Genomic DNA, 27,597 nt, shown 5'->3' with positions numbered 1-27,597 from the left:
CAGCTGAGCAGTTCACAAACCCAAAACAGATAAATCAGTTTAGAAAGTTGTAGGATACTGGACAAAATGAATGGGATAAGAGTAAGAACCGCAGGCAAAATGGTTTTTGCTTTATGTAAGGACAACAAAACCCTAATCTGGATTATGTCTCAAATAAGAGGAATTTATTATCTAGGTTGTATTGCCAATCCAAAAACCCCACAAAAATCACCGCAGTGTTTATTGACGGCTGAACTGTTCTCAGAATTACAGAACCCCTTCCTCTCCTGCCTGAAACGTATGCCAGATTTACACAGGGAAACTTGTGTTTTTTGCAAAGTGCTCGCCCACATTGTGTTTCTGTATAACTTTTATGAGAAACACAACACAGTGACATTTTGAAAAGCATATTGCTTAAGATAGAAGCATCCCATGGAAACTGTCGATAGCAAATCAAGCCAGGCTCTTGGTTCCCTCACCCAGCAAGAATTCCCATCCTTTTCCAGCCTAGAACTGAAATTGCCCCAGGTACTTACTTTGTTCCTCCCTGTGTAGGGTCAACAAATACACTTAATTTTGACCACCTATATGATGCCTGTCTTTCCTGAATTTCCTATTTGCTAGGGTCTGCATGGTTGGGCTAAGAGACAAGTACATAGAATATTTTCCATTGCAAAAGAGTATGGCAAAAATGGTCTGACATCTGGATTATTCTATTGGAAACAGACACTTCAATCAGAATATATGTTGGAAATTAAAGAGGAATAAATTAAGAATTCCTTGTCCACAGGAATTATAGGCAGTGGAAACCAAAAAAGTAATACAAAGGCTTGTATGATTGATTTTAGTGAACAAGGTCTTCGTCTGGATTGCACTGGTTTGGCCTATTTTTAAGAAGAGACATGAAAACTGAAGCCTCAAAACAGTTTTTGAAACACGACAGGAAATGAAGATGTAGTAAGAAATTACTTCACGGAACACACCTATTTATTTCAGGGGCTAACTGGATTAACAGTGAACTAAAACCACAGGCATAAGGTAAGTTAAAACACAGTAAACCACCTTTTTTTTTTTAATTCCTGAAATGGCTTACTTTCCACTAGGACAGGTAGTGAGGACAACAACTAAAGGAATATTTCCACAATGCAGAACAAATTGCATACTATGAACTGGTTTGAGCACCTATTCAATAAGGCCAGTAAAAGTGTGGACAATGGGAATTTGAATATAGAGCTGGGGGGTAAGGTACCAACTAAAAGAAAACGCTGAATTAATGCTTCAAAATCCTTTTTATCCACTACAAGATTTAAGTAATTGTCATAATTACAATTGAGGGCCACTAGTTTAGTGCTGTGGAAAAGCAGGATGAATAACAGTGAAGACCAGCGATTGCATTGGTGACACAGCGGTTCACCCTGCAGTGTGTGCTTGCAGCCCAGAAGGCCAACGGTATCCTGGGCTGCATCAAAAGCAGCGTGGCCAGCAGGTCGAGGGAGGTGATTCTGCCCCTCTACTCCTCTCTGGTGAGACCCCACCTGGGGTACTGCATCCAGCTCTGGGGCCCCCAGAGGACACAGAGCTGTCGGAACGAGTCCAGAGGAGGGACACAAAGATGATCAGAGGGCTGGAGCACCTCTCCTATGAAGAGAGGCTGAGAAAGTTGGGGGTGTTCAGCCTGGAGAAGAGAAGGGTCTGGGGACACCTTACAGCAGCCTTCCAGTACCTGAAGGGGGCCTACAGGAAAGCAGGAGAGGGGCTTTTTACAAGGGCATGTAGTGACAGGATGAGGGGGAACGGTTTTAAACTGAAAGAGGGTAGATTTAGATTAGATACTAGAAGAAATTCTTGACTGTGAGGGTAGTGAGACACTGGAACAGGTTACCCAGAGAAGCTGTGGATGCCCCCTCCCTGGCAGTGTTTAAGGCCAGACTGGATGAGGCTTTGAGTAACCTGGTCTAGTGGAAGGTGTCCCTGTCCATGGCAGGGGTTTTGGAACTAGGTGATCTTTAAGGTCCCTTCCAACCAAAACCATTCTATGATTCATACCATTGCTCTCCTACCCAGAAAATCTGCCTGTCAGCACAGAGCTGACCCTCGGCAGATGCAGCACAGCGCTCCCCTTACAGTCCTGCCCCAGCAGAAAGGAACCTGGGGCTCTGTCCTCCTGCTGGCAACTGGGTTGGCCTCACTTCTTGCCCTTTGTGAGTCTCAGACTGCTAACACGTAAATAATATCTACCTCTTTCAAACTAAGTGAGGAGTATCTCAAAGTTATTCAGTTACTAGACCAACTACAAGAAAAAAATAAATTAAACCATTAATTAACTCTGCTACCATTTGCTTGATGCTATCATTAAGCAAATTGTAGCAGAGTTATTTATTTTTGCTAAGAATTGTGGGTGCCATCTATTTGGTAACCTGAAAATGGAATACAAGGAAGAAACTCTGTTCAAGCAACATGAAAACCCTGACTACAGTGGCAACATCCTTTTCTAAAAAATTGTTTCTAAACTGTACCACTCTCTATACAAAATTACATGAAAGAGTTGACAGACCTTGCTATTTATATTTGGCAAAATAAACATTGGTAACACGACAATAACACACAGGTCTGTGTGTATATATGTATTTTATATATATTCACAATAGATACATTTGAATCATGAATTCTAATGCTAACAAGATGACTAAATAAAATCAAATGAAAAAAAAATGCATTATTAGAAACTAAATATAGTATGTTGTGACATAAGATAAGCCACAATCTATACTGGGAATAAAGATGATGTCCTGTGGAATAAGTTATGTATAGGGCTCTACCAATTAATTTTTATTATGATAATATTATTTAATGGTGACAGCCTAGTGCTCAGAGTACACCATTTTGGTGGCTGGCAAGCTAAGTAAGTTGTAAGAACAAATTTTTTTTACCAGGATAGATGATCGTGTAACTTTACTGGCATCAATGCTGATCTGTGCTTCATTATGCTAAAATGCGCAAGATACTTCTTGGTTCTCACTTCAGTACTGAAAGGGTGTTTGTTTTTTTTTTAGGAGAGTTAATAAGTGAGACCAGAAATTGTGATGGTGAGCAGAGGTCCTTTTCTCCTTCTTGCGGTGCAGGCTAGACAGCTAGTATTAGCATTTAAGATTAAATTTTCAACAGTGCATAGGGTTATACTTTTAAGTGCCTAGCATCCACATTTGGGTCAGATTTTTCAAGATGCCAGCAGCCTCTTAGGCAGATACACACGGATCAGATTTTCAAATGTGCTAATGTATTTTGACACTCTAGTTCCTTATGTCAGGTCTTAGATGGGAACTGAGCGTCTCTTAAAAATCTGGTCTCAGTTGTGACTCCTAAGCTCTTCTGCAACACTTGGCCTGAAGGCACAATTTAGTCCTTACTGATTAGGCAATTTCAAAAAACTGCTCACCTGCAACTCCCTATTTACTATTACCTAATCGATACATGAAAGCATTTTCTGAAACAAAAGAGACGAGTAGGTCGTCTTTTCTGTGTCGGAGCGTTCCCACGTGCGGGTGTGCACTTGTGTACACTCCAAACATATTTTGTAAATATTTCACCTTCCCTTACACACGGGGAAGTAATTGGTACATGCATGTTTTGGAAACCATTCAAAGTTGATTTTCTGCGTGGGTAAACAAAGCGCTCATTGGTGCCAGCTTGCTTCATTTGGGCGGTGTGAGGTGGAACGGTACCTACTTGCTTTTGTGTAGAGAAGGTAGAGAAAGAAGGAAGGAACTCGTGATACTGACAGGACAAGGACAATGCCATGGTGAGAGGGACTTCTCTGGAGTTCAGGCATAAAGGCTGTATTAATTACTATCAAATCAATGCAGATGTTTAAAACTAACCTGATAATTTCCATATTAAGCACCACGTATTAAACATAACTGTTGAAATCATGCCTGTATAGACTTTTAATGTGCACAGGACTGAAATGTCTATACACCATTTGTGCTCTTATATATGTGTTGAAACTTCTCAGATGCTATACGCACTCCATTTGAAATCAGTGGCAATCTACAAGGTTGATACTTCTTGCATTTCGGGGAATTTATAGAAGTGGCGTGGCACTGGCCAACACTGCAAAGGGATCATTTGATAACGGCTGTCAAGAGAATCTCCCTGAAAAACGGCTCCTCCTCCGCACCTTTCAGAAACCAAATGGCAGGATTATCTCCGACCAAGTACTGCATAAGTAGACTCTGTAGGCCTAAAGAAAAGTTAGCAGTTGGGGTGTTTTAATGCTCACGATACTGAGATTTGTTGGCCCAAACAAAGCTTGTGGTATTTATTCAAACAAAATACAATCAATATGAAGACAATCTACAATTTCTTTTTCCTGCTCTTCTATACACCAGCAGGGAAAGTACTATGACACTGTATCATAAATCACTAACACAGATACGGAACTATAAAACCATCGTTGTCTACTGTTTACAGTAGAGTCAACCTGGGAATCTTTCTAGACAGTGCAGATAGGGCAAAAATGTCTGTAACGCCTAAGATTTCTTATTATACTTCATCCATTCTCTCTCCAGCTATAAAAAGGCTAATACATTTTAAACTGGAAAAATAAATAGTGAAAGTTTTGGAAGACAGCAGATCTAGCAACAAAATATGTTAAAACATTAACTGCTAACGGATCGATTTTATAATGGCATTTCTTTTTTTCCGATATAGCTGCATTTACATTAATCAAGTTCATATTTATGTGAAAATAAGCTATTTCTGGTTTTGTCTATAAAAAAAGACAAACCCTTTAATTTTACTTTACTTTAATTTTACTTTAATTTTAGCCGTATTTGTAAATTAAAACACTATGGGTCCGATATTCTTTGATGGGCTGTAATTCTGCAGGTGCTATTTCACACCTACACGTTAGCGTAGCTACAGCTGATAGAAGTTTGGTATCTGCTGCATGTACAACCTGAAGCTGAAATGTTGAATGTCAGCAGTTAAAACATTCTGTTGAAAGGGAAGTCGAATGGCTCAGCTGCTTTTTAACTCCTCCTTGCAATAGTTCCATTTTAAAACAGCAATTTTATTTCTTTGAAGATGAGGGAAGGAAACGTTTTCACTTAAATGTGCCCTGAATTTTAGTATGCTGAATTGTATTTATCTCTGACACTACCCTGGTTGTAATTCTCAGTGAAGTTAATGAAGCTACAGATGATTTTGATACACTCTATGCACAATGTATGACTAAACTTTTTTTGGCAGCAGTATCTTTTATTATTACTTAAACACTGCATGTCTTTTTTTGGGGGGGGAAAAAAAGCGTGAGTGGTATTTAACATCATATCCCTATATTCTAGCCCCTTATCCTTTTTATCAAGTAAACTGTAGAAATATTTCTAGTTCAGTCTTTGAATTACAGAATCAAAATAAATACAAAAAAACTTCTCAATTTAGACTCCTAATTCCAGATAACTTTTTTGCTCTGTTCAATAAGCATGACCAATTCTGAGAAAAATCCTTCTTGTAGCTGCAAAGCAGCCTCAAGTGTCTATTTACAATGGTCAAAAATTATAAATAAATCTTCAATTAAAAATAATTTTGATCTTTGAGAGGCATTTCAGCGTTTTGTTTATTCTGGAAATAAGATAATATTCTAAAACTAAGGGCAGAGTTAGTGGGGTGGAGAATATTTTACAAAGAAACTAATAAGCATTTTGGCTTTGCATGTTTTTGAATTATATTTCCAATTAAAAATGCAGAGTGCTAAATCACATTACAAAGACAAATAGGAAAGTACAACTTCATTTTTGAAAACAATTTCCCTCCTATCAATCTGAGGATTCATGCGTCAATATTGTAGATGAACTGTTAATTACAAAATCAATTAAAAAATTATTTCTAAAAACAGTCACGCGTCCTGACTCTCAGGGGGGCAATTTGGGCAGAAGGTCTCATCTCACTAGGACCGCGCCAAATCACAAGTCGTCATCCACAAGTAAGCAAAAGCAATCTGGTTTTTCATTTTTCAGCGCGGCTGAGCCCAGCCTGAGATTGATCGTCACATATGGCCCCAGAAAACAAACTGTCAATACCTTGAATGCTGCAGAATTTGAACAAATAGCCGTCCGCCCATTCAAGGCACTCATTGCATCCCATTTAACAGATTTTATTGACAGTTTCCTTCTTGTAATTAAAGGGAAAACTACTGGCCAGCAACCAAGATAAAGTTCAAAGATAGGGTCAAAACAAAAGCAGATGGAGGGGCACGGTGTGACTGTCAATGGAACATAGCATCAGAGCATGTTATTGACACACAGGTATCTAATGATCGGCACGTCATTAAAGAGGGATCTATCGTGAACTTTATGCAAATGCTAAAAGAGACTTAAGACCACAATAAAGCATTAAGGAGACACAAAAGGAAAAACAACAAAGCACAAACGATTTTTACTTATCTGACAGTATTCACTGCTTCAGCACTTTTCAATTGAAATGCAGAAAAAAAATTCCATCTGAGATTTTTAACCCTCGCTGCACAGGTACTAATTTTTGCAGAAGCATTCTCATAAACACAGAGGACCCGTAAGGTAAGGTGTGGCCCTTGTGAGACTAAATAAGAATTTCCTCCCATATCCTGAATTCACCCTATCAAATAAATCAGTATCTGCCTTTAAAGAGAGCGTATATAACATACTCTCATGTATCCTTTCTGTCCATTTTAATTGCAATGATTAGACTTGTCTGGATTATGGAATGGATTCAGGAGAACAACATCTATATTCATTTGAGGGATCTTTGCCTGTAAAATACTCTCCAAATCACACAGTGCAGTATTCTCCACTCCCTCAGGAACATATTCCACAATTACTTAGAACCAGAAATTTGTTCTTAGTTTGAGCTGCTTTGTTTGTTGACTTTTAGACTAAGGTCCGATTAGCAATTTCTTATACTAACACCGTGTTTAAAACAAGCATGCAGAAAGTATTATGGAGAGAGAAAAAAAAAGTGACATATTAAAAATGTAGCAACCGTCATGCCACTCTGCCAACCTGAATTAGCAAGTGCTATAGCTTTGAGGGTGACAAACTCTTCTTTCTCCAGCTTCATGCTCTTGTATTTCTTTACCAGCTGCAGTATGGCATTGTTAAGGTCAAGAAGGCCTGCCAATTTGGATTGATCTTCATCCATAATATAATCTTCAGCATATACGAGCTCATCCTCAAAAGAAAGTGACCGGTATACCACACCGAGAATCAAAATCTCCATCCAAGCACTCTGCAGAAGGCTCATCTGGTCAGCTAGAGACAAAGTGGAGAATCCTGAATAGGAAAAAAAAAACAGGAAAAATATTAAGCACGTTTAGATTTGTCAGAAATTTGGTCCTCTTTTTGATTCATTTTTATATACATTGTGATAGAACATGTATGTACTCTATTATTCTCCCTTATGCTTTTGTGCCTCTCTTCCCCATCCTACTACAGAGAGTAAATCAATATAAAATCAAACTTTTTCTAATCAACACACAAAGTTATAAACAAGTTGGAATTTGCAGGCTCTTTCTGTAAGAATCATATTAATTTGGGGAGTATTGCAGTGACAGTCTGTGATTTGTACGATGCCTTCGTTGTTCTGAAATACTCATGCTTGATGCTGTGAAAACTAATACTAATACTAATACTAATACTAAATACTAATACTAATAACTAATACTAAAACCTGATGCTGTGAAACAGGGATCTGATGACTCTGTTCATCATTACCATGAACCAAGAAGGATAATTCAGGAGAGAAAAAAACCACTTTTTTTAAAATGGAAGATTTGATGTTTTAATAGAATTAAGGTGATTATCACAAAGAGGAAAATTCTCTTTGAACTTTAACCTCAAGGGAAAGAGAAGTAACACCTACCCTTCTCAGAAAAGATGCTAGTTACTTCTGTAATGGGCTCCCGCCTCTACTACACTTGCTGAAATAACAGGGTGGCATATTGAAGTGCCAACTGAATAGCAGTCATGCCATCCTTTTTCTAAGGGCACCCAAAAATTTAATAAATGCCTCTTAATGACTTTAAGTTTTGCCTTTTTTTTCCCCCTGCTGTCTTTCCTAATAGGATCACTAAGGGCAAACATCTTTACTGTCTTACCTTTTCAGACTCTTGTTTACAGTACCTGTTAATTTATTATATCAAACTGCTAATATCCCAATCACATTAGGGGCTACAAAACAACATGGGAGAGGAAGTGATTTTCCAGGCCTGTTGGTGAAATGCAGTAGTTTGCCAGTTGGCACCATCAACCGCAAGTACTTAATAAAATCATCAAAGTGGATTAGTCAAGCTTTTCTTAAAGGGTCTTAAGACATGTCTGAGGCTTTCATTTAGTTGTTTATGGAGCTGCTTATATGTCCTTTGACAGGGTTCCCGCTGTTTTGGCGTTCAATTACACTTAAATGCATTTTTCTGTTTTGAAAGTTGAGAGGTACAGTCAAGCAGGAATATATCATAAACTAGCAAATCTGCAAGGCATCTACTCCAAACAAGATTTTCTCTATAAGCACTAAGCAGCAAAACTAATACAATAAAAAAGAATACCCCACATCCAAACCACCAGGCATCCATAAAAAATGAAACATAAAACTGGCTGCATGCTCGCTCTCTCATTTTTCTCCCCCTCCTTATTTGTTTTCATTTTCTCTTACTGTCTTTTGAGTCTTGTGATAGAACTGTAGCTTTCTGCCTTCAAAAAAAGCCAACAAAACCCGAGCCAACAACAACAGGACACATTTGAAGAGGTGACAATGGAAAATAACACATCTGCGATTAAAATAAATAAGAGGGAAAGGGAGAAGAAATAATCATTTGAAAGGTTATAGGGAGGAATTCATGATTTCAATTAGCTTCAACATTTCTGTTCCTTCCCGTCTTTCAAGAACCAGTTTTTCTGCAGTAGCAGATGGACAGAGAACGTAGCCTGCAGCACCGTCCTGTGACAGCCCCATTCTCCCTCCCAGACACTGCTGTTAGTAAATAGATTTACACATTCTCCAATCTCCACACATCTTTCTGCCGAATAATTAAAAGCAGGATGATTAGTTTATTGAGTGGAAGGAGGAAATTTTTTATTGAGGTCCATCCACGATTTTATCAGGGCCAGCACTTTTACGGTTGTCATGAGGGTGCAGGCATCCAATTTTTCTTATCTGCCTGATTAATACAAACGCTGTTTCAGGACGCATTAATTAACAGATACAAATCTACGTTCTCATGGAAGGATCAATACAGAGAAGAAAAGAGGCATCAATGTGAATTTAGTGCTGATGATGGAGAAGGCACTCTATTGACATTTACGTGCATAGAAACTTTAAAGTTGCAGTGGAGCCCTTTTGTCCCTGTGATTTACAAATTAACAATTTTTCAGGTATAACAATGTTTCACACACTTCTGAGGAGTTTAATTAAGTAAAAAGCAATAAAATCAGTTTTGATTAAAAAAAGTTTAGCCTGCAATTTCTCTCTAGTCTTTTTTTTCTGAAAACTTCCAACTTCCTCCTTTCATTTACTTATCTATTTTAGTATAGGCTTGTTGGTTTTTTTTTTAAGCAAATAATGCTATGTTTCAATAACATTTCTTGTGTGCCACAGTCAAAGGAAATTAAATCTGCCCTGTGAGTGGGAAAAATGGGATGTTGCCTTTAATTTATTGTACCGCGCTCTTGAAAAATCTGCGTTCTGGTGCAGTAAATATACTAATTGTTTTTATATGACACAAAAAATCAAAAGAAATTTTTTACATTACAGAAAAAACGGCAAATATAAACCACGGTGTTCTCCTCTCCAATAATAAATCAAATACACATGATTATTTTCTTCCTGATGGAAGTAACTTTCCCTTGAAAGCCTGCTCAGTGAAAGGATGTTTTAACTTTTAAAGGCAACCCTCATGGGAAGGTAAAGCTGCATCAAGTTGTAATTAATCTGGTTTTGTTTTGTTTTGATTTTTCAGAAAATGTGAAAGCATCCAGCATGTCTCTTGTATCACACCAAGGCCCTTTTAATAGATGTTCAGCAAGTCCCAGTTAAAAGAATAGATTACACAGGCATATGTATTTACATACAGAGATTTATTTTTAACTGTTTGGAGAAAGTCATACTTATTTCATGCCAAACTGTGCTCTGATTCTGTGAGCTTTTGTTACACGAATCCCCTAGGTCAACCATATTCTGTGACAAGTGGACATATTATATTTTAACTATTTTTTCTATTATTTGACATATTCTATTTTAACTATTCTATGTAACTATTTTTTTAAAAGTCTCCAAATTAGACATAAATACAATTCCAGCTTTTTGGACCTGTGGTAGCCTTCCCAGTCACAACTGTAAGCTCTCTGCAAACCACCCTGAGATGCCACATGATGGTGTGGTTTTGAACTTTGTTATGCACTGTGTTGCTCCTTAGTCCTTAAGAGTCTCGCAGGTCATCATTTTAAATGTACAACTGCATAATGGCTTTTTAAAATACAATGTTGTGTACCTTCTTCCCCCTTACCATATTGGTGACAACTTTGATCTCTCTCCATCTCCCTCCCCAAGTCAATGCCATTTAATGTATCTCCGGCATTTGCTAGCAGAATGACTCTGTACCTTGACCTGCAGTTAAATAGCATGTTTATCTGTGATACAGCGCGCTCCAAATAAACCAGACGACAGTTTGCAAAAACGTCATTTGGAAGGATTGAAAGGCTTCTCAAGAGTCAGGTAACCCTGAGGTAAGAAGCTTGAAGGAAGCATGTTTTGTGCCAGCCCTCCTGCCATCTTCTACTAGACACTCGTGTGCTTGACAACGATGCCATGGGCACTTGTCAAGATTTTTTTTTTTTCTTTTTGCCTAGCAAACTGATGCACTTTGCAGTTAACTTACAAAAAAGGCTAAGCATTTGAAAGTGTGAAGGGCAAAAAATATCTGACGGCTAGTCTTCAAAAATACACTTTCATTTCAGAAAGCATAAATGTTTATTTCCTGAGCTGAGTGTTGACAGAAATAGGCTGCAGTGCAGGCATACAAATTTAACCCCTGGTAGGCACTCTTTTCAGTGCGGTTTTTATGTGGCTGAATGCAAGCATCGTAAATCTACAGGGTGTCTCGTAATATCAGTTAACAATAGCATTGATTTGATGCTTACAGATTTTCTTCCTTCCTTTTTTTTCTTTCTTTCTCCTCCTTTCAGAGTCTGTAGTGTTTCTTCAGCTAAAAATAGATACTTTTCTACAAACAGCGTATCACACTCAAATTGTAATTATGCTGTAATGACTCACTGAGATCACCGAGTGTGGATTGAGAAAAGGTTGATTGAGCAACCGAACATATGCTTGTTTTTTTTCCTTTCGCATACCAGTAAACCCAAAGCTCAAAGGAAGCAGAAATAAATAGGTAAAAAGGCCTTAGCATTTTTATTATTGGAACAACTGGCGGTGAGCTGGCCGCGCTCCGCAGTGCTCAGCACTCCAAGCCAGCTCCAAGCACAGTTCACAGTCTCTTAGACGGGGCTGGTTAAACCACCGATCTTTTCAAATATCAGCACGTGCACTACTTGCTCTCTATTTCACATTGCACACAGCTCCACGCTAAGCAGGGTAAATCTTTTATATTCCTGAAAACCCTTTCCTCTACTTCATTAAGATGGACTTCATGGACACTAACTCACTAGGGACTGGAGTGAAGCAGCTGCAGATGGTCAAGTGCCAAAGGAAGATCTGTGCCTTGCACACAGCACTCCGAGAGCTACTGCACAAAAAAAGACTGTGGCTGGACTTATCCCTACCATTATTTTCAGCCTTAAACATTTGATGCGATGCCTCAATCAGGCTACTCTGACTCGAATCCTGGTTTATTTCACTTTGTAGGGAATGAACTTCCCTTCCTCTCTGTTACGTGTTTAGAAATCCAAATATTTGACCAAACCAGGTATGAAATTGCTGCCAAATCTGGGAGTTGCTCGCTTTTTCTGATAATCACCTCCCATTTATTTTACCAGTTGTTTTTGTGATTGTTAGTTTTATGAGTAAAATATTCCTCTTGCTTGCCCTGGTTTATACTTCAAGTATCTTCATTTACATTTTGTATAATCAAAGCTGTGCTTGAAAATGACATGTTCACTAGCGTGTTGAAGATTCAACATATTTACACAGCTGAAACATCAGAGTTGGATTTTTAAATTATTTACACTTAATTTTGATAGATTAACTTCCTTCTAAATGTTTTATGGGTACTGATGTTTCCAGCGCAACTTCCTTATTTCAAAAAACGATGTATAGTCACCGCTGGCGAAAGAACACACTGATATTGTAAATCCTTTTTAAAAAAACTTTTCTTTCAGCCCAGATTACTTTATTTAGAGAGTACGAGGGCTCATGGTCAAATGACATCAACAGAGAGCCAAAGGCTTATCCTGGCTGCACAGAAGTGAATGTAAAGAAACTCCACTCCATATGAAGAGCAGACTCGGGTCCAGCGCGCTCTCGGACGCACAGCTGTCACTCTGCCCTCCTCTCCCTTCCTGGCACGAACTCAGCGCTTGCCCAGATCCATCGTACAACTTCAGCTGGCTTCTAGGGATGTAAACAAAGGCCAGGGAAATTTCAGCAGTGAAATTTCTGCTAGGGCTACATGATGTTTTCTAGGCATGATCATGGTATTTGCTGAAGGAAACCTTCATAGCCTGACTGCCACTTAATATTCTCTCAGAAATCCAAGGAAGAGGATGGCACGACTAGTTTTTTAGGGTACATCTAGAGCTGAATCTCCCACATAGATCTGATTTAAGATATCCTTTTTATTATAATAATCCAAGAAAAAAACTGATTTAATTGCATTTCAAAATACTCTGTAGTATAAAAATATACATCAAGACCCACAAACATTTCAGCTGTTATGAAAGCCATTAAACAGAAGGAGAGGGCTCTCACTAATCACCAAACATATTTCAGAGATTATGGATGAAATTTGGTGAAAGCTGGAACAGAAACAGATACAACTTATTATGCCAGGGTGAACTCATTATTTCTTTTTTTTTTTCTTTTTTCATACCCATTTGCTCATGGAGGCCCTGGCTCAAAGGGCTAATAACTGCGTGTGATGCCACAGCAAGCTGAAATTTAAGTATGACTCTGGATTTTCACATGAAAGGTGTCAGCTCACGAAATGAAAAGCACGGGTATTTGCCCAAACTTGAAAATCACAAATCAAGTCCCAAAGCACAAACTACAACTGACCAGCAAATATAGCCAAAGGCTCAACTTACGCTATTTGCTGGATTCAGCTTCCGAGCCATTTAGACCTGATGTGCTACAAAAGTTATGTTTAGGAATTAGTTTCATCCAACAACTTTTGCACAGTAAAACCACTGCCTTTTCCGAGCAATACTTTGCTATACAGCATCTCCTCCTGCCCCTATAGCAGAGCACTGCAGAAGCAGCACCGGGGCTCTGTTGTGAGCGGCGCTCTCTGCCCTACGAGTTGTGACTGCCATCTGTTAGCTGTGCGGCCGTGGGAGAGGGAAGATCAGACTGCACACCCAGAGATGCCCAAGAATTACCCTGACCTGAGTACAAAAAGCAAAATGGGATGTCTTCAGCCAAGCCAGTGCACTTTCTCAGGTTTTATTTAAGTGTTTGTATTCCTAACTCTTGCTGTCCAAGTTCTTATAAAATATACATATTTTTTTATATTTTATAACATGCAAAAATGCCTATGATAAGCACTTTTTCACTAACACCTACCAGTAAGATGGGAAATGCCACACAGAGCACTAAGAAACCCGGGGCTTTTATCACAATGCTACTTTCATCTCACTGAAACAACAGCAGAGAGATGGCACGGCAATAAAAATGCATTCACACTGCATGTCCCTCTCAATCCATTACGAACAATGGATTCTCACTAAGCAAATATTCGCTTGTCAGAAGTATTTGCAACACTGGATTCATTCAGCAGGACTAAGTAAGTGAAGTTCACAGCAATTTAAAAGCAGCAAATTAGACATTTACAAACAGTGATGCTGCTGCTTGTCTAGCGTGACCTTTCACTCAAGCTACACAAAAAGGTGTTAATGTAATTTAAATACCAGTTAGAAATATTTCTGGTTTGTCTTTTACCCTGTGAAACCTTACATAATAACACTAAACAGGAGCAATTTAAGCTTGTCATTTCTTCCCAGGGTAAGATGCATACAGTGAGATGTAACTCACTATAGTTCAAATTGATTTCAGTACTTAAATCACAGACAGCCCTCTCTAACCACCCAAACATTTCTAGGCAGCTACTTTTACATTTCTTATTTCTAGTTACAGCACAAGTTCTTGTCAGCTGCTTCTTTAGCAACAGCAATGAAAAGGAGCTGGAAAATGTGACTGATTAAGAACATTTCCCCGACTTCACAAAACCACCTTCAGTTGCTAATACTCTGCAGTGAAACATTAAAGATGAAAAAAACTGGTGAGTCACCCTTGCTTCAGGACAGATGTGGTAAGACCTCCATGTATGGAGTACTTTATAAAGTCACTTCTGGAAACATATGGTTTGAAGTACTGTACTCTCTATTTATTTCCATTAATTTCCATTTCACACCTTATTATTTCAGGATGCACTGAGAAATGGGAAAATATAAGACAACAGATTTAAACAGATTAATACTTGATTTTCCCTTTGGGCTGGTTTTACCACTGGAACTTTCACAATTTTAAAGAGCTTTACTGCAAACTCATACCAACCTTATATTAAAAAGAAATGAGGCCAAACACTTATATTTTGATTTATCACTAGGTGCTCTGAGAACAGAAGACCTGGTAAGTAGTAAACTGGTTGCTTTTTTTTTTTCCTGCATGTTAGACAGTTGGCACTCCTTGTTACCTTCTCTGCAGTGAGGTTTTGATTTCTAAGATATGGCCAATGGAAAAGTTTTAAAATTCAGACTAGCAGTCCAATAAGCCCCAATGTAGCTGTACGTCTCCTTAAGGTCAGCAATACGAACTTGCAGATTCCTGAGGGTGATCTTTCTAATGCACTACATATGTGATCTGACCTGCTTATTTAAAGCTAACTCTTGCAGTTCTTTAAATTGTAACCTTTGAACATGGTTTGGTTAGACTATGGGATTTTTTTTGTCCTCTTATTGAAGATAGTAGAGGCAGATGACATGACATGGTGTGCTCCTAAAACCATCTTTGCCCCTAGACTTGAAAAGACTGTGGCTGGGGTACAGCATTTTGCATGAAATCTGCTTTTTAAAACGTCTGGTGTATTTTGAGATATCACCTGTGTGCCCAGACATTTGCATGGGAGAAAATGGAGCAGGGTTGTATTTATGACCCTGATTGTTTTCTTTCACTAAGCCTCTATAAAAAAACAACCAATCATATTTTCAACATAAATATTGACTTCACACAAATTTTCCTTCAATCTGCTGTAGACATATGTATTTGAGTATGAGTACAGTAAAGCCAGATTTGTGCGTGAAAAAATAAAAACTACATTCTGTCATTAGTAAAGTGACTGTAAGTGAAAAACAACAAGTATCATGAATAGGGCTGAATCTCTCTCAAAATCCAATCCAGAAAACGGTAACACAGTTCAGCTTAGAAGAGTCATCACTATACGTGCATATCCTGTGTGTGTGGTATGTCTTACCTAGATCCTTCAAAGAGTTCAGCTAGCAGAAATGAAACTACAATCACACATAACTGAACAAAAAAAGTCCACCCTTTTCCCTTTTTTTAAATTTTTACTCAACTAAACAAAATAAAAAAAAAAGAACATGAAGTTGAGAGAGGAACCTGCCTAAACTAATGACAACAATCAGCATTACGCCAGGCACTGCTCATGTCAATCTTTGCATGCCATCAGCCTCCCAACAATTGCACGCACAGACTGGGAATATCAAGAAATTTAGAGTTCAAGCTTCTTCAGCCTGGTGCACATTAGGCTTCAAAATCGAGTTTGTTGTATTATCTTATATCAGATTTTTTTTTCCACAGAAAGGAGTGATTTCTTGTGCATTTAATACATGCTGCCTTTTATTAATAACCTCTACGGACCTGCGTTGAGAGCGCTTTTCCTCAAAGAGTGCTGGGTCACTGCCGTTTGCCTTTTGCTCCCTTGGGGAAGCCACCGGTCATCTCCTCACTGAGAGCTGGGGTAATCCCTGTTCCTTTCATCTTTCCATCAGGCAAAGTCAGGTTTCCAGGAATTCCCCAATCATGGTAATAATATGAATCCAATACTGGAATGTATTAGCATATGGAGACAACCATGCTTAGTACCCAATCAACATATCTGTGTTAACCCTGTATGTGCTGAGCTAGCTAAAATCTCTTTCCATAGCCAAACCAAAAACTTCAGGTTGCAAAATTTTGGGAAATATACCCTTTAGCCCTCTAGTAGGAAAACAACAGCTCAGAACACTTGTCCTATACATCTTCCTTCTTCTTCCCAATTTTAAAAACTTTTCTACTGGTTAGTTGATTTTCTTAATGTGCTGCAGATGCCAAAAAATTCAAATGATGTTTCTAGTCTCCCTGGTTTGGGGGAAGACAGTCACACATATTCTCCTACATGAATGTGAAATTGCTAGTTTACCTAGTTGAGTGTGTATGTACCATTAAGACCATCTCTGGAGGCTGTGTCTTAAGCCTACAGCAGTCCACACACAGAAAAAAAAAAAAAAAAGAGAGAAAAAAGAAAGGAAAAAAAAAAAAGGAAGCTGCCTGATTCTAATACACCTAATTAGCCATCGGCAGACTCTTAATTGCATACATTAGGATGATTCCATAGTGGAGATTAATTCTAAATATACCCAAGCAGCTGGTTAAGATGCCATGGATTACAGTGTGGACTGTACTTTTCCACTTAATTAGATATCAAAATTAAGCAGCAACAAGCATTTTGACATAACGGGGATCAAGCCGCCGCTTGGCATCCCAGAGCTGCACTAAAGTGACCGCTAAACAGAGCCGCACAGATGGAGAGATATTAAATGTCGCACTGGAAAGTAATTTCAAATAATAAAATATCAATATTTACATTTTAATTACCCCTACTGAGAGCCGCTCTGTCATTTTCACTATTGCCGACGCAGCAAGGGGTAGTGGAATGACATTGCGGCTCTGACTGCAATGACTATTTTGTTTCCATTAAAGAATGACAAGTGTTTTAGAGGCAGTGACACCCAGTGTGTGAACAAGAATGACAGCAGATCAGAAAATTCCTATTAAGGGAATAAATGACTCAACAAGAGAATTTACTTCAAGCAGCCAGCTCCTCCTTGAAATACATAATCCTTTCTAAATTTTCTGCAGAAAGTTTATTATTAGAGGTGCCTCGGGGAAACCTTAGCTTTTCATAAAATACTTAGAATGACAGGAGCCTACATGATGACCGTTCGATTTAAAACCAATAATACTCAGTGCTCACTCTACTAAGAGTCATATCGAGAGTTTGTATGAATCAAAATAGTTGGGGGCTGGGGTGGGGAAGGCACGTAGTGAAAAGGAGATTCCTTCCTGTAAGACCTGAAAGTTTTGATGCTGCGTGGAGAATGCCAGGGTTATTTTTCTGTCTTTTCATCAGTTTTACTACCATTGGCACAGTGAGTGCTCCACACCCCATCCGGATCACAATTTGCTGGCCTTCAGAATTACACCCAGAAACTGATCACAACAGGTAATGTGTTCATGAACAGGTTCAGGCCTCCTGTTTCTCCCTGCGTATTCCTTGCACACGTATAAACACTTTTTCTTTCAGTATGTACATCAGAAACCCATGAGACACATTTGTGGCACCTTAGCAATCTAATTACTTCTGATCAGGACTGAGGGTCAATCTCATGGAAAATATTATATTACATCTGACATGGTGCATTTACAAACAAGAAAAGGAAGGAAGGAAAATACCAAAACAGTAAAGAAAAAAAAAGTCTTCCTTGGGGATGTTTGTCAAACTGCAGAAGTCTTCAAAGAATTTCAATGGCCTCAGACACGAGAAAGTGTGTAAGAGAAAATCCTTGGTCAGTACACCCCAGTACGCAGCTAAGTGACCCTCCTAAGTCATGGCATGCATTTATTTAATAATGTGCAGAGCTCAACTTCTATAAATGTGACAAATGGCTAGAACAGAACATGGTGGAAAAAAGGCATGAAAATTTTTACAGAACAGAAAAGGAACAGCTTTATGGCAGTGACTATTGCAGGAGTTTTAGAACCAGCTTTGACATTAAGAATTAGCAGTAAAGTACAAAAACGTTACTGTGACATTATCTGCTTAACTAGTTGATCTTCTTTTCCTTGTCTTTTTTCTTTTCTTTCCTTTTTTTTTTTTTTTTTTTTTTAAGTACCCAGGAAGTACTTCTTAAGCATCCCTAATGCTTTTAGGACAAGACACTTCCCCATTTCTCAGCCACTAGCACCTTTTAATTTCTGAAAGAGCCACGGTTGAAAATCTTAATTAATTGTTCCATACTGCTTCAGGATCATTATGCAATGTAATAAAGGCCGTGTAATTATGAAATTTTACAGCCATTACCAAGGCTGATGGCTCGTATTTCATCCTCAGCTGGACCCAATGGCTTTTAGCCACTCAGCTCCCCTTTGATGAACTACAGACAGATCTATCAGGCCCAAACAATATCCAGGCAAGGCGGCTATAATAGCTACCTACAGATGAAGCCATAGATAAAGATAAACTATAAATCTACACACAAATGCAGGCACATTGCCTCAGGATGACAGAGGGGAGAGGATGAGACACTTGGGAAAGCTGGCGGCTTGCAGAAAGGCAACCTTCTCCCTCTGCTTCTCTTATTCAGTTTGGAATTTGTTTGGTTTCTTAAAGATGTAAAATCCACTCATACTTCTCCAAAAAAATTACATATTTTTTAAGGACTATGCATTTTTCTATGGAAGGCAAGGGGTCACTTTATCCATCTATTAAATTTGACAAAGGGGATTTATATGGACAAATCAACTCATCCTCCAAATGAAGAATCCTAGTCAACAAGTTTGGAAATCAAATTCTTAAAAGTGAATCCAGGTCACTTGCTTCTGAGACTGAAAAAAGCAAAACATCCCTGATTTTTAAATGCATTATCCTGAGCACATGCACAGAGGTGAAGTTAGACGATAGGCTTTCACTGGAGGCAGCACTGGAAATGCAATTTCATGCAACATTGTCCTACATTATTTTATTTTATTTTCAGTTTGAAAACAAAAATACTTCTCAAAATTCAGTGCAAGTTAAAGGAACAAGGGCATTATATATGATCTTGGCACCTGCATCGCCAGAATGTACTTTATGGAGGTGACCTCCAACAACGCCCTTTTTAATTTAAGACAGAAGGCCTTCCAAGTATGTATTGTTAGTCCCTCCAGAGTAAGATGAGGCTGACTAAATGATCTCTAGGTGAGAAAAAGAGATGGAGAGCTGCAGCATCCTGATCAACTCTGAAAGAGTCCAGGGAGGAGTGTGAAAGCATTACCTTTAAAACTGCTTGTATTAGTACCCCTTCCAGTAACCCAAGGTTAGTTGTGAAGCTGATGTCATGCTCATGGCTGAGGCTAAATACACTTCAGAAGACAAGAAAAGTTAAAAGGAAAGTATCAACAGTACTCTCTGATTTCCAACATTAACGATGGAATGACTCAGCCCTTTCCAAAGAAAATAGGACAGATTTAGAGGATATTCAGAGAAAGTAAAGCAGAACAATGTACCTGGGAAAACTCTTATGAAAAGAGACTCAGAAAGCAGGAATTCTTTTCCTCAAAATAGTGATGTATGAGTGAATGCAGTAAAAATATATAAAAGTTATTGGTATAAAACATAGGTCTAAAGCTTTTATTCTCCCTGTCTCGTAACACAGACGAAGCACCATTACAGTGAAACTCAGGAAATTCAAAATGGAAGGAAGGAGGGAAACTCTTCATTCACAGAGTAGCTGGACTAGGGAAGTCCTTGCCAAAGGATGTCACTGAAGCCAAGAATTCAGAGAGGGAGCTGATGCTTACATGGACAGCCAGAATACCTCCAGGTGTAATACTCCAAATCCAAATTAAAAGGACAAGGATGTTTTTCTTCCTTATTTAATGTCTAAGCATAAAGAATTAGAATACGTTTTCCTAAGGCTTCTGCCTACTATGGGGTCCATGTCTCTTCCCCCGAGGTTGATCACTGCTGAAGACAGTAGAGTATATGTTGATGACCTATAGCATTCAGTTCCTAGTTTCCTAAATACTGAAGCCTCAGAATTTAGGCTGCCTGTCTTTGAGGTGTTTGGAACCTACTCCTACACTTAGAGTTCACAACGGAAGAGCTTAGAGACATGTGCCCCAGACAAAGAATTTCAAAATCACAGCAACTGACCTCTCACTCTGGAGCTGCTACTGTAGAAAGATGAAAACAATGGATACGGAAGAGTCACAGTGTTATCACATACATAAAATCAGCCAGGTATATGTGTAAGTGTGTGTTTGCATAAGCCTGTGTATGCATGCATTTGTACTAAGCAAACTCAGGGTATTCTAAAAGCTACCGAAATGAGAAAGGATCACCTGCTCATTAACTTGTATTCTTTGCTTATTAAAGATGTATTTTTTTTAATATAAAAATGTCTTGCTGAAGGACAAAATAATAATGTAAGCACCCAGGTCAGATCAGAGAAGTATTTCCTGAAACAGGGAACAGAGTCACAAAGGGTCACTGGTCAACAAAGCTGCAACTGAAGACAGGCAAGGGAATGTGTGATTCAGGTTCTTCCAGCATGATGCTGAGGATGCGATGCTTGATATATAGTCTTTTAAGGACCAGTATCTGCTGTTAACATGCTTTATTGAAACTGCATGTATGGTGGGTATTCACTGTACATGGTGTGAATTGATCTATTCCTTGTAGTGTATGTGGAAGCATCATAAACATTCTTAATGGGGAAAAAAAAAACAAACCAAACCCAATTCGAAAGGTTTAAGCATATACAGTACATTAGAACACGTAAAATACTATACTATACTGACACTGCTAGACTCTGATTCCTAGACAGCATTTTAAATTGCCTTCTGTTACCAGAATTCAGTGAAGACCTCAGCTAAAGCATGGACTATGAAAATGGAGAAGACTGGATGTAGACAAAAAAACTGGCAGATCTTTTAGCTCCTCCATTTCCCATCCAGTTGACTCATATTTAGGCAAACTAGCATCAACCTCATGGATAAACTCTGTAGCTTTACCTCTTTTTATCCTCCCAATCACTCGTATCAGTAGGATGCAAAGCAGATACAAATATACTCAGTGGGAGCATTTTTCAGAGCAAAAACTTCAAGTAAAGAAGTAAATGTAAAAATGTTATTTTTATCAGAGGTAGTGATATCAGTTAGCTACATCTGTCTAATAAAAATAATGATGATAATGTGAGAAAACACACATATACCACCCTACAATTTTTATTCTACAAAAGAACCGCATGAATTTTTATTCTCTTTGGTAAATGTCCAGTCTGTCAGAGAATGCATATCAGCATTCCATAATGTAAGATTACCACTATGATTTTAATAAAGTACAGCAAAGAATTATGTGCTGGTCAGAAAGTTAGGCTGTTAATTTGTGGTTTACAGCAAACTGCCTTGAAACAGAACTGGCTCAGGCATAGTGAGCCAAAATTTATTTTTTGCCAAATACGGAAAAGGGAATCAGCATTACATATTTTGTGAAAGACTTTCATTTCAGTATTGGGCTTAAAACATTTTCCTTCTTCAAGTGATCCTTTTTTTTTTTTCCCTTTAATAAACAGTTACATGCAGCTTACATATCAGTATAGTGTTTTTAAGAAACCTGGTTTAGAGAACATTTAAAGGAGAGTTTTTGCTAAGCCTCTAAAAAACCTAAGTGCAATAAGACCGCATTTGGACAGAGAGAAAGATATCAGCCTAAGTACAGACCAAAAACAGAAGGGAAACGGAGGTATAATTGTATGGGTTCTCTTTCAAGATTCACCAAATGTGGCACAAATCTGTAGCTGCTATAATGCATGCCATGCTTTACACTGATTTTCTACACTTGGTATTCCCTAGCTGAATTGTTTCTGAAGTCTACAGTGATTTTTTTCCACAGCAAATCAGCAGTTTTTCGAGAGGTCTCTGTGCAACCCAGGAGTATGACATTTACTAATGTGTTGAGATTCAGGGATTCTCCTTTGTAGAAGCCAACACTAATAAGAAAGATATGGTTCAGCGTCCTGGGTATTCTTCCCAGTTTTATTAATTAGATGGAAAGCTTCTCCCTCTGGAATACTGCAAGGTATTTATTAACACTTCAGCCCACAAACTAGAGTAAATTTACAGTAGTGGAGGTAATTGTTACATACACCGGCTCTTGTTATCAACTTGGCAGGGATAAGCAAAAAAAACCCAGAGGTTTCGATTATGATCTTTTTCATGATATTTTAATTGTGCTTCTTAATCTGCTAAATTAAAAGCTATAGTACAATCTTATTCAGATCTCTGACATAAAAGATCATATCAATTTGCAACAAAATGTAGGAAGGCTCCTATCTCTCTTAAGTATACAGAGAATTTAACAGTCATGTTCAATATGGCCACAGAGTGACTAAGATACAAACTGTTTCTTTCACAGTTGTGCCATCTTATCCCTCAGCACCTTCACATTTTACTTCAAGTCTCCCATCTTTCAATGCCGATAGCCTTCCCTAGCTGATCTTTAGTATCACCACCTTCTTTCTCTTCCTTCATGTTGAATATGACGAGCTACTCCCACTGCTGTCTGAGTAATCTGGTGACCGATAATGACCATGCAGGCAGTCAATAATATTTGTTACTCATGTGCTTTACAAAAGAAGTGTTAGGTATGCTCACTTCACATAACCATGTTTCTCTCACCATTGCTTTCAGCCTTCCCTTTCTTTGAACTCTTCTCCTGTCAGACCCTCTTATTCCTTTTGGGCACCAGTAGGTCAATTTAAAGCGTCACCAGGGATTCCTTGTCCTTAATTGGTGCACACTAATTTACCTACACGTTTTCTTCACTATGCAGCTCCCGGTGCTCTGGAAAGCTTTACTTTGATTATGACATGAGTGCTGGGTTTTCTCTTGCATTCCTCACCCTATGTTCTACATTCTTGCAACCACCAAGTGCTGGGCTCTACCATCTGGTATTTGGACATATTTGTCAGCAGTTTTAGAAATTACACAGAAAGCACAGTTGTGCTTTGTGTGGATGTGCCATTGGAGAGATGTGAAACAATTTTCATGTGGTAATACTGCTAGCTCATTTTTTGTTTCTCTGACTTTCTTCTTGTCCCATGATTTGATTTCAAATGCCTGTTTCTTGCTGATGCTTCTTTACGGTGACCAGCCACTCACTATGGCTTTCCTTATGTACTTTGTCTACTCTTACCAGTGATATGAGAAGGAAGGAGGTGAGAATTTCCTCACATGTTCTGTCAAAACATCATGTTTGCTGGGCTCTCAGACAATGTTGGGTATCAAGGCCAAATCAGCACCAACACAGTGATGTTTGTGCAAGAACAGCCATGAGAGATGGCTCAAAAAGCTCGTTTGTAATAATTCACTGCTGCTGTGATTGGCTTTATAATAGAGCTCCAGTTGAAACATTCTCACTATGTATTTATATTTTCATTCCTTCAGTATCCAAGTAACAATTAGATTGACAACGGATCCCACTTAACTATCCTGACTGCACTGGGCACATGTCATTTATAGCTGGCACTTGCCAAATACACCCCTGTCAAACAGCTAACTTACTAAAATCAGCAATTTTCAGGAGTGTATCATAGATGATGTTGGAGGCATAGATGAAGTGTGAGGTACATGTATGCAGGAATAATACGAGAAAGACAATTTAGTCTCCCAAATCTACCACTGACTTTCTCTGTGATTCTGTTGGAGTCACTTAATCCCCCTCTGTCTTGCAGCCTTTCTGTGCAAGCTACAGACATATATATTAATTCTCAGGCTGCTGTGCTATTTTATTCATTTAATGTTTGAAAACAACAACGAATATTTTCAAGAAAAAAAGGTCTACAAAATATATTCAACATTCTTGAAAAGTATATGAAACAGAGGAAGGGATAAACTGGCTAAAATGTTTAGAAAAGAATGGATAAGCTCTAGCCCATTGTATATAAAAGAAATAAACCGGTGATGCATTGTGCTCACATCTTTCAATCCTAGCATGCTGTGAATCATATTTAATGCTTTAAATCTATAGCTCTCAAAGGACTCCCAAAATTGGAGGTATAAATCATGGTTTCAACATAAGGAAGTTAAATGATTTGCCCAAGGTCATATGGTAAGTCAGTGTCAGAGTCAAGAAAAGGACTTAGCCTTCAGCTGCCTGGGTTGGGCTGTCTCTATGGATTAGGCAGACCTTTATGTCTGGCTTGAACTAAAGCCCACTGAGGCCCTGGAAAGAGTCCTGCTCACATCAATAGGCTCTGAATCAAGCCCACATAATGAAACAATTTCATGTTTTCTCATACTTTGCCTGCTAGCCAACCATCAGAAAAAGACCAGAAGAACATAAATAGGCAGTTTAAGTTGAGCAGTACAACAGAGTTTGAGATGGCTTCTACTAAGATGACCAGGTTTTTTTCCATGTATTTCTATGGATGCAGGACTATGCCCGCAGAATGAACGCGTTTTGCATTGTATCAGGATGAACACAAAGTAAAACCAGGATCTCAGCCACGTAGTGCTGACTTTATAACACTGAGTAAGAGGGTCAAGTGCACTACTGTTATAAAACTGTAAACAGACATTGATATTATACTGTACATATGAAAATGCATAAAATACATATAATTATCTCCAGGTTGTGACACAGACTGACAATTCAAAACAGAAATTTCAAAGCTATGCCTGACACCTTTCGAGTCATTTTGATCTCTCAGGATGATACATATTTAGGCCAGATTCCTATACATTTTTATGTATTTTTTTAATATTTGAAAAATGCATATTATTTACCCAATTGCCTGGAATGTCTATTGGAGGAATACATATTTCTTTTTAAAGGTAATCCATATATTATTTACTCAGTGGATGAGAATGACTTCAAAAACCCGTTCTGGTCCATCAAATAAATACATATTTATAAATGGTTTTTAAAATGCATATTATTTACCCAATGGACTGTAATGGCTCTGCTAGTGCCATTACAGGTAAATATGTAATTAACCACATAATAAAAAATCCCTACAAAATTTCTCTGAAAAGCATTAAATTCCCACGTGTCAATGTACAATACCTTTTCTATTGTTATTATTTTGTTTTTAAACAGCAAAGGTGATTACCCTATGCTGATGCTAAAGCTTTGCCATATTTTAAAATCCTGCTAGCTCGGCAGTGATACAGAACATAAAGTTGAAATCCATATTTCTTTCTTTTAAAATTAATATTTTATAATTCTCATCTTGCAGTTGGTGCACCTGGCCTGAATCTTTCTGCCAGCCCCACGGACCAGACTCTGCATAAAGCCCGGCTCCATTCACAGCATCAGCAGCACTAACTGAGCACTCATGTCAGTGAGGAACTCGAAGCACGTGCTACAATTCTGTGTAGTTCTCACACAAGCTTCTCCACACTGCTAGCCAACGCACCTGCAATGCTGCTGGATCATCTTGGTGAAGGCCTGCCAGTCTTGTACAGTGCCAAACTTTACTTGTTTATTTATTTATTTTTACACAGGCTATTTTCTACGGAGCACTAAAGATCCTCAAAAATCCCTTTTTCTTATGAAAGTGAGGGCAGGGTTTGAGCCATGTAACTCCAGGGACAAAATCTATTTTATTACCCAGTCCTGTACGTGTTCGCCTTTGAAAGGATGTAACTTAACAGAAGCAGCTGTCCCAAGTGTTTGGGATTTTGCTAAGGAGAAGAATTGCTGGGCTTTGCCTACAAAAATAAATGCACACCTTCAAACAGGAGTGAACAGCACCATTTTTAGTAGTGCATGTATGTGCTGCAATAATTGTCATACATTAAGATGTAAATTTTATTCTCTGAGCTGAATACCAGGTGATTAATTCTGATAGCATAGTGATCAATTGGTACAGATGCTGCACCTGAGTAATGTTTGTTTCTGTACACACTGGTAACAGAGGTGCATCACTAACACAGGTGTCACTTGGATAGCTGTGCAACATCTCTCATTTCCTGAAAACACTGACATTGGTAGTTAGGTTGTATGTAGTTCTGCCAATTTTTTCAATTAGACCCATTATTGATTTGATGAAAAAGCAAATTAAACATACCATGGTAGTATGTAAATTGGTTAGACGACATAAGGTTCTGGTACTGAGCTTCTTAGGCACGTGGCCTCTGCATGAAGCTTTTACTCACCGAAGTCTCTGGAGACTATAGAGACGGGAGACTTCTGGAAGTGACCTACACAGCATTAGTCCAGCAACTGAGGTATGAAACTTCCAGGAATATGTTAATATAAAGAGATCTTTGGAAAAAACTGCCAGGAAGCTTAAACATTGTTAAGACAACACAGCTAAAGTTGCTTAGTTGCTTCATTTTAAATCTGGAATAAACCTCTTGTTTTTACGAAGCTGCTACAGATTTACACCAGTTTGAGGATAAAAATGGGTAAAAACAGGTAATAGTATCTTTTGTTTCAAAATAGCATGAAGAAATATTTGTTAATTGATGGTACATTGTTGTCTAAATCTCTGGCATGTGGAATCAACACTGTGTGCAGCTCACAAGTATTTCTTTGCAATGTTCCCTCACCGAAGAACAAGAATTTCGATGCCAAGAACGAATAACGTGCAGTGACCATCCAGGAGTTTACATGCTCATGTTTGCAAGTCACTCTCTCCACCCTTTGCTCCTTAACCGGAGCTCGACACCATGGGGAACCCAAAGCAAGTAGGTGTGCTCACAAGCAAGCCTCTTCCCTAATTTCCATTTAATTCATTTACCAAATCAAATCAAACTGCTACTGTGAAAATTATTTTCTCACGGAGGGGGCTAAAGGATCTCTCCAAAAGCCACTCCAAAGCACCGAAGGTTCAGCTTCTCAAAGCGAGTTAGCTGCAACAAACGTAACCGACAGGATGCCGCAACAGCAGGTCCACCCAGGGCACACAGCTCATGGCAAGAAGTTTCTTAAGGTCAAATACAGTAAGCCCACTGTCTGGCTGTGGGGTGCTGGAAATCTACATAAGTCAGCAGAAGCCTGCAAAATCCTCTTTTTTCATTTCCGCATAGCCACTTGCGTGGTAGTAGAGAGACAGTACTTTGCACCCTCTCTCACATATTTCAGCACTGTAAGAAGATCCAGTTAAATAATTTCTAACAAGCCCAAACTCTGCCTGCAGGTCTGTACTTTTAGGGTCTGTACCCTATACTATTATAACAGTCTAAAATAGCCAGATAAAAACCTACGCTAAGACAAGATTTGGGTTTCTTTTGCCACTAGGGCTGCCAGGATATAATCTTATGTCTTTTTCTCTCTTGAAAAGCATGTAAACTGTTGTATCCAAATAGAGTCATTAACGGAAAGCAAGACATTGCGAAATCAGACAATAGACATATCAATTAATCCCTGGG

At 38.5% G+C, this 27,597-nt stretch overlaps 1 protein-coding gene across 19 annotated transcripts in view; it reads right to left on the bottom strand.

Moving 5' to 3' along the window:
• ESRRG (estrogen related receptor gamma) overlaps window positions 1-27,597 on the bottom strand; it is a 389,904-nt gene that overhangs the window by 8,446 nt on the left and 353,861 nt on the right. For all 19 annotated transcript variants that reach the window (XM_068400512.1, XM_068400562.1, XM_068400553.1 and 16 more), the window contains one exon: window positions 7,017-7,286. In XM_068400512.1, the coding sequence (XP_068256613.1) occupies window positions 7,017-7,286 (270 nt within the window). The remainder of the gene's footprint in view (window positions 1-7,016; window positions 7,287-27,597) is intronic.

The sequence above is a fragment of the Nyctibius grandis genome, chromosome 1, assembly GCF_013368605.1.
Source record: "Nyctibius grandis isolate bNycGra1 chromosome 1, bNycGra1.pri, whole genome shotgun sequence".
In the NCBI taxonomy this organism is placed as follows: domain Eukaryota; kingdom Metazoa; phylum Chordata; class Aves; order Nyctibiiformes; family Nyctibiidae; genus Nyctibius; species Nyctibius grandis.
The sequence above is the reverse complement of the archived record's forward strand: the minus strand, read 5'-3'. Positions and strand labels throughout refer to the sequence as shown.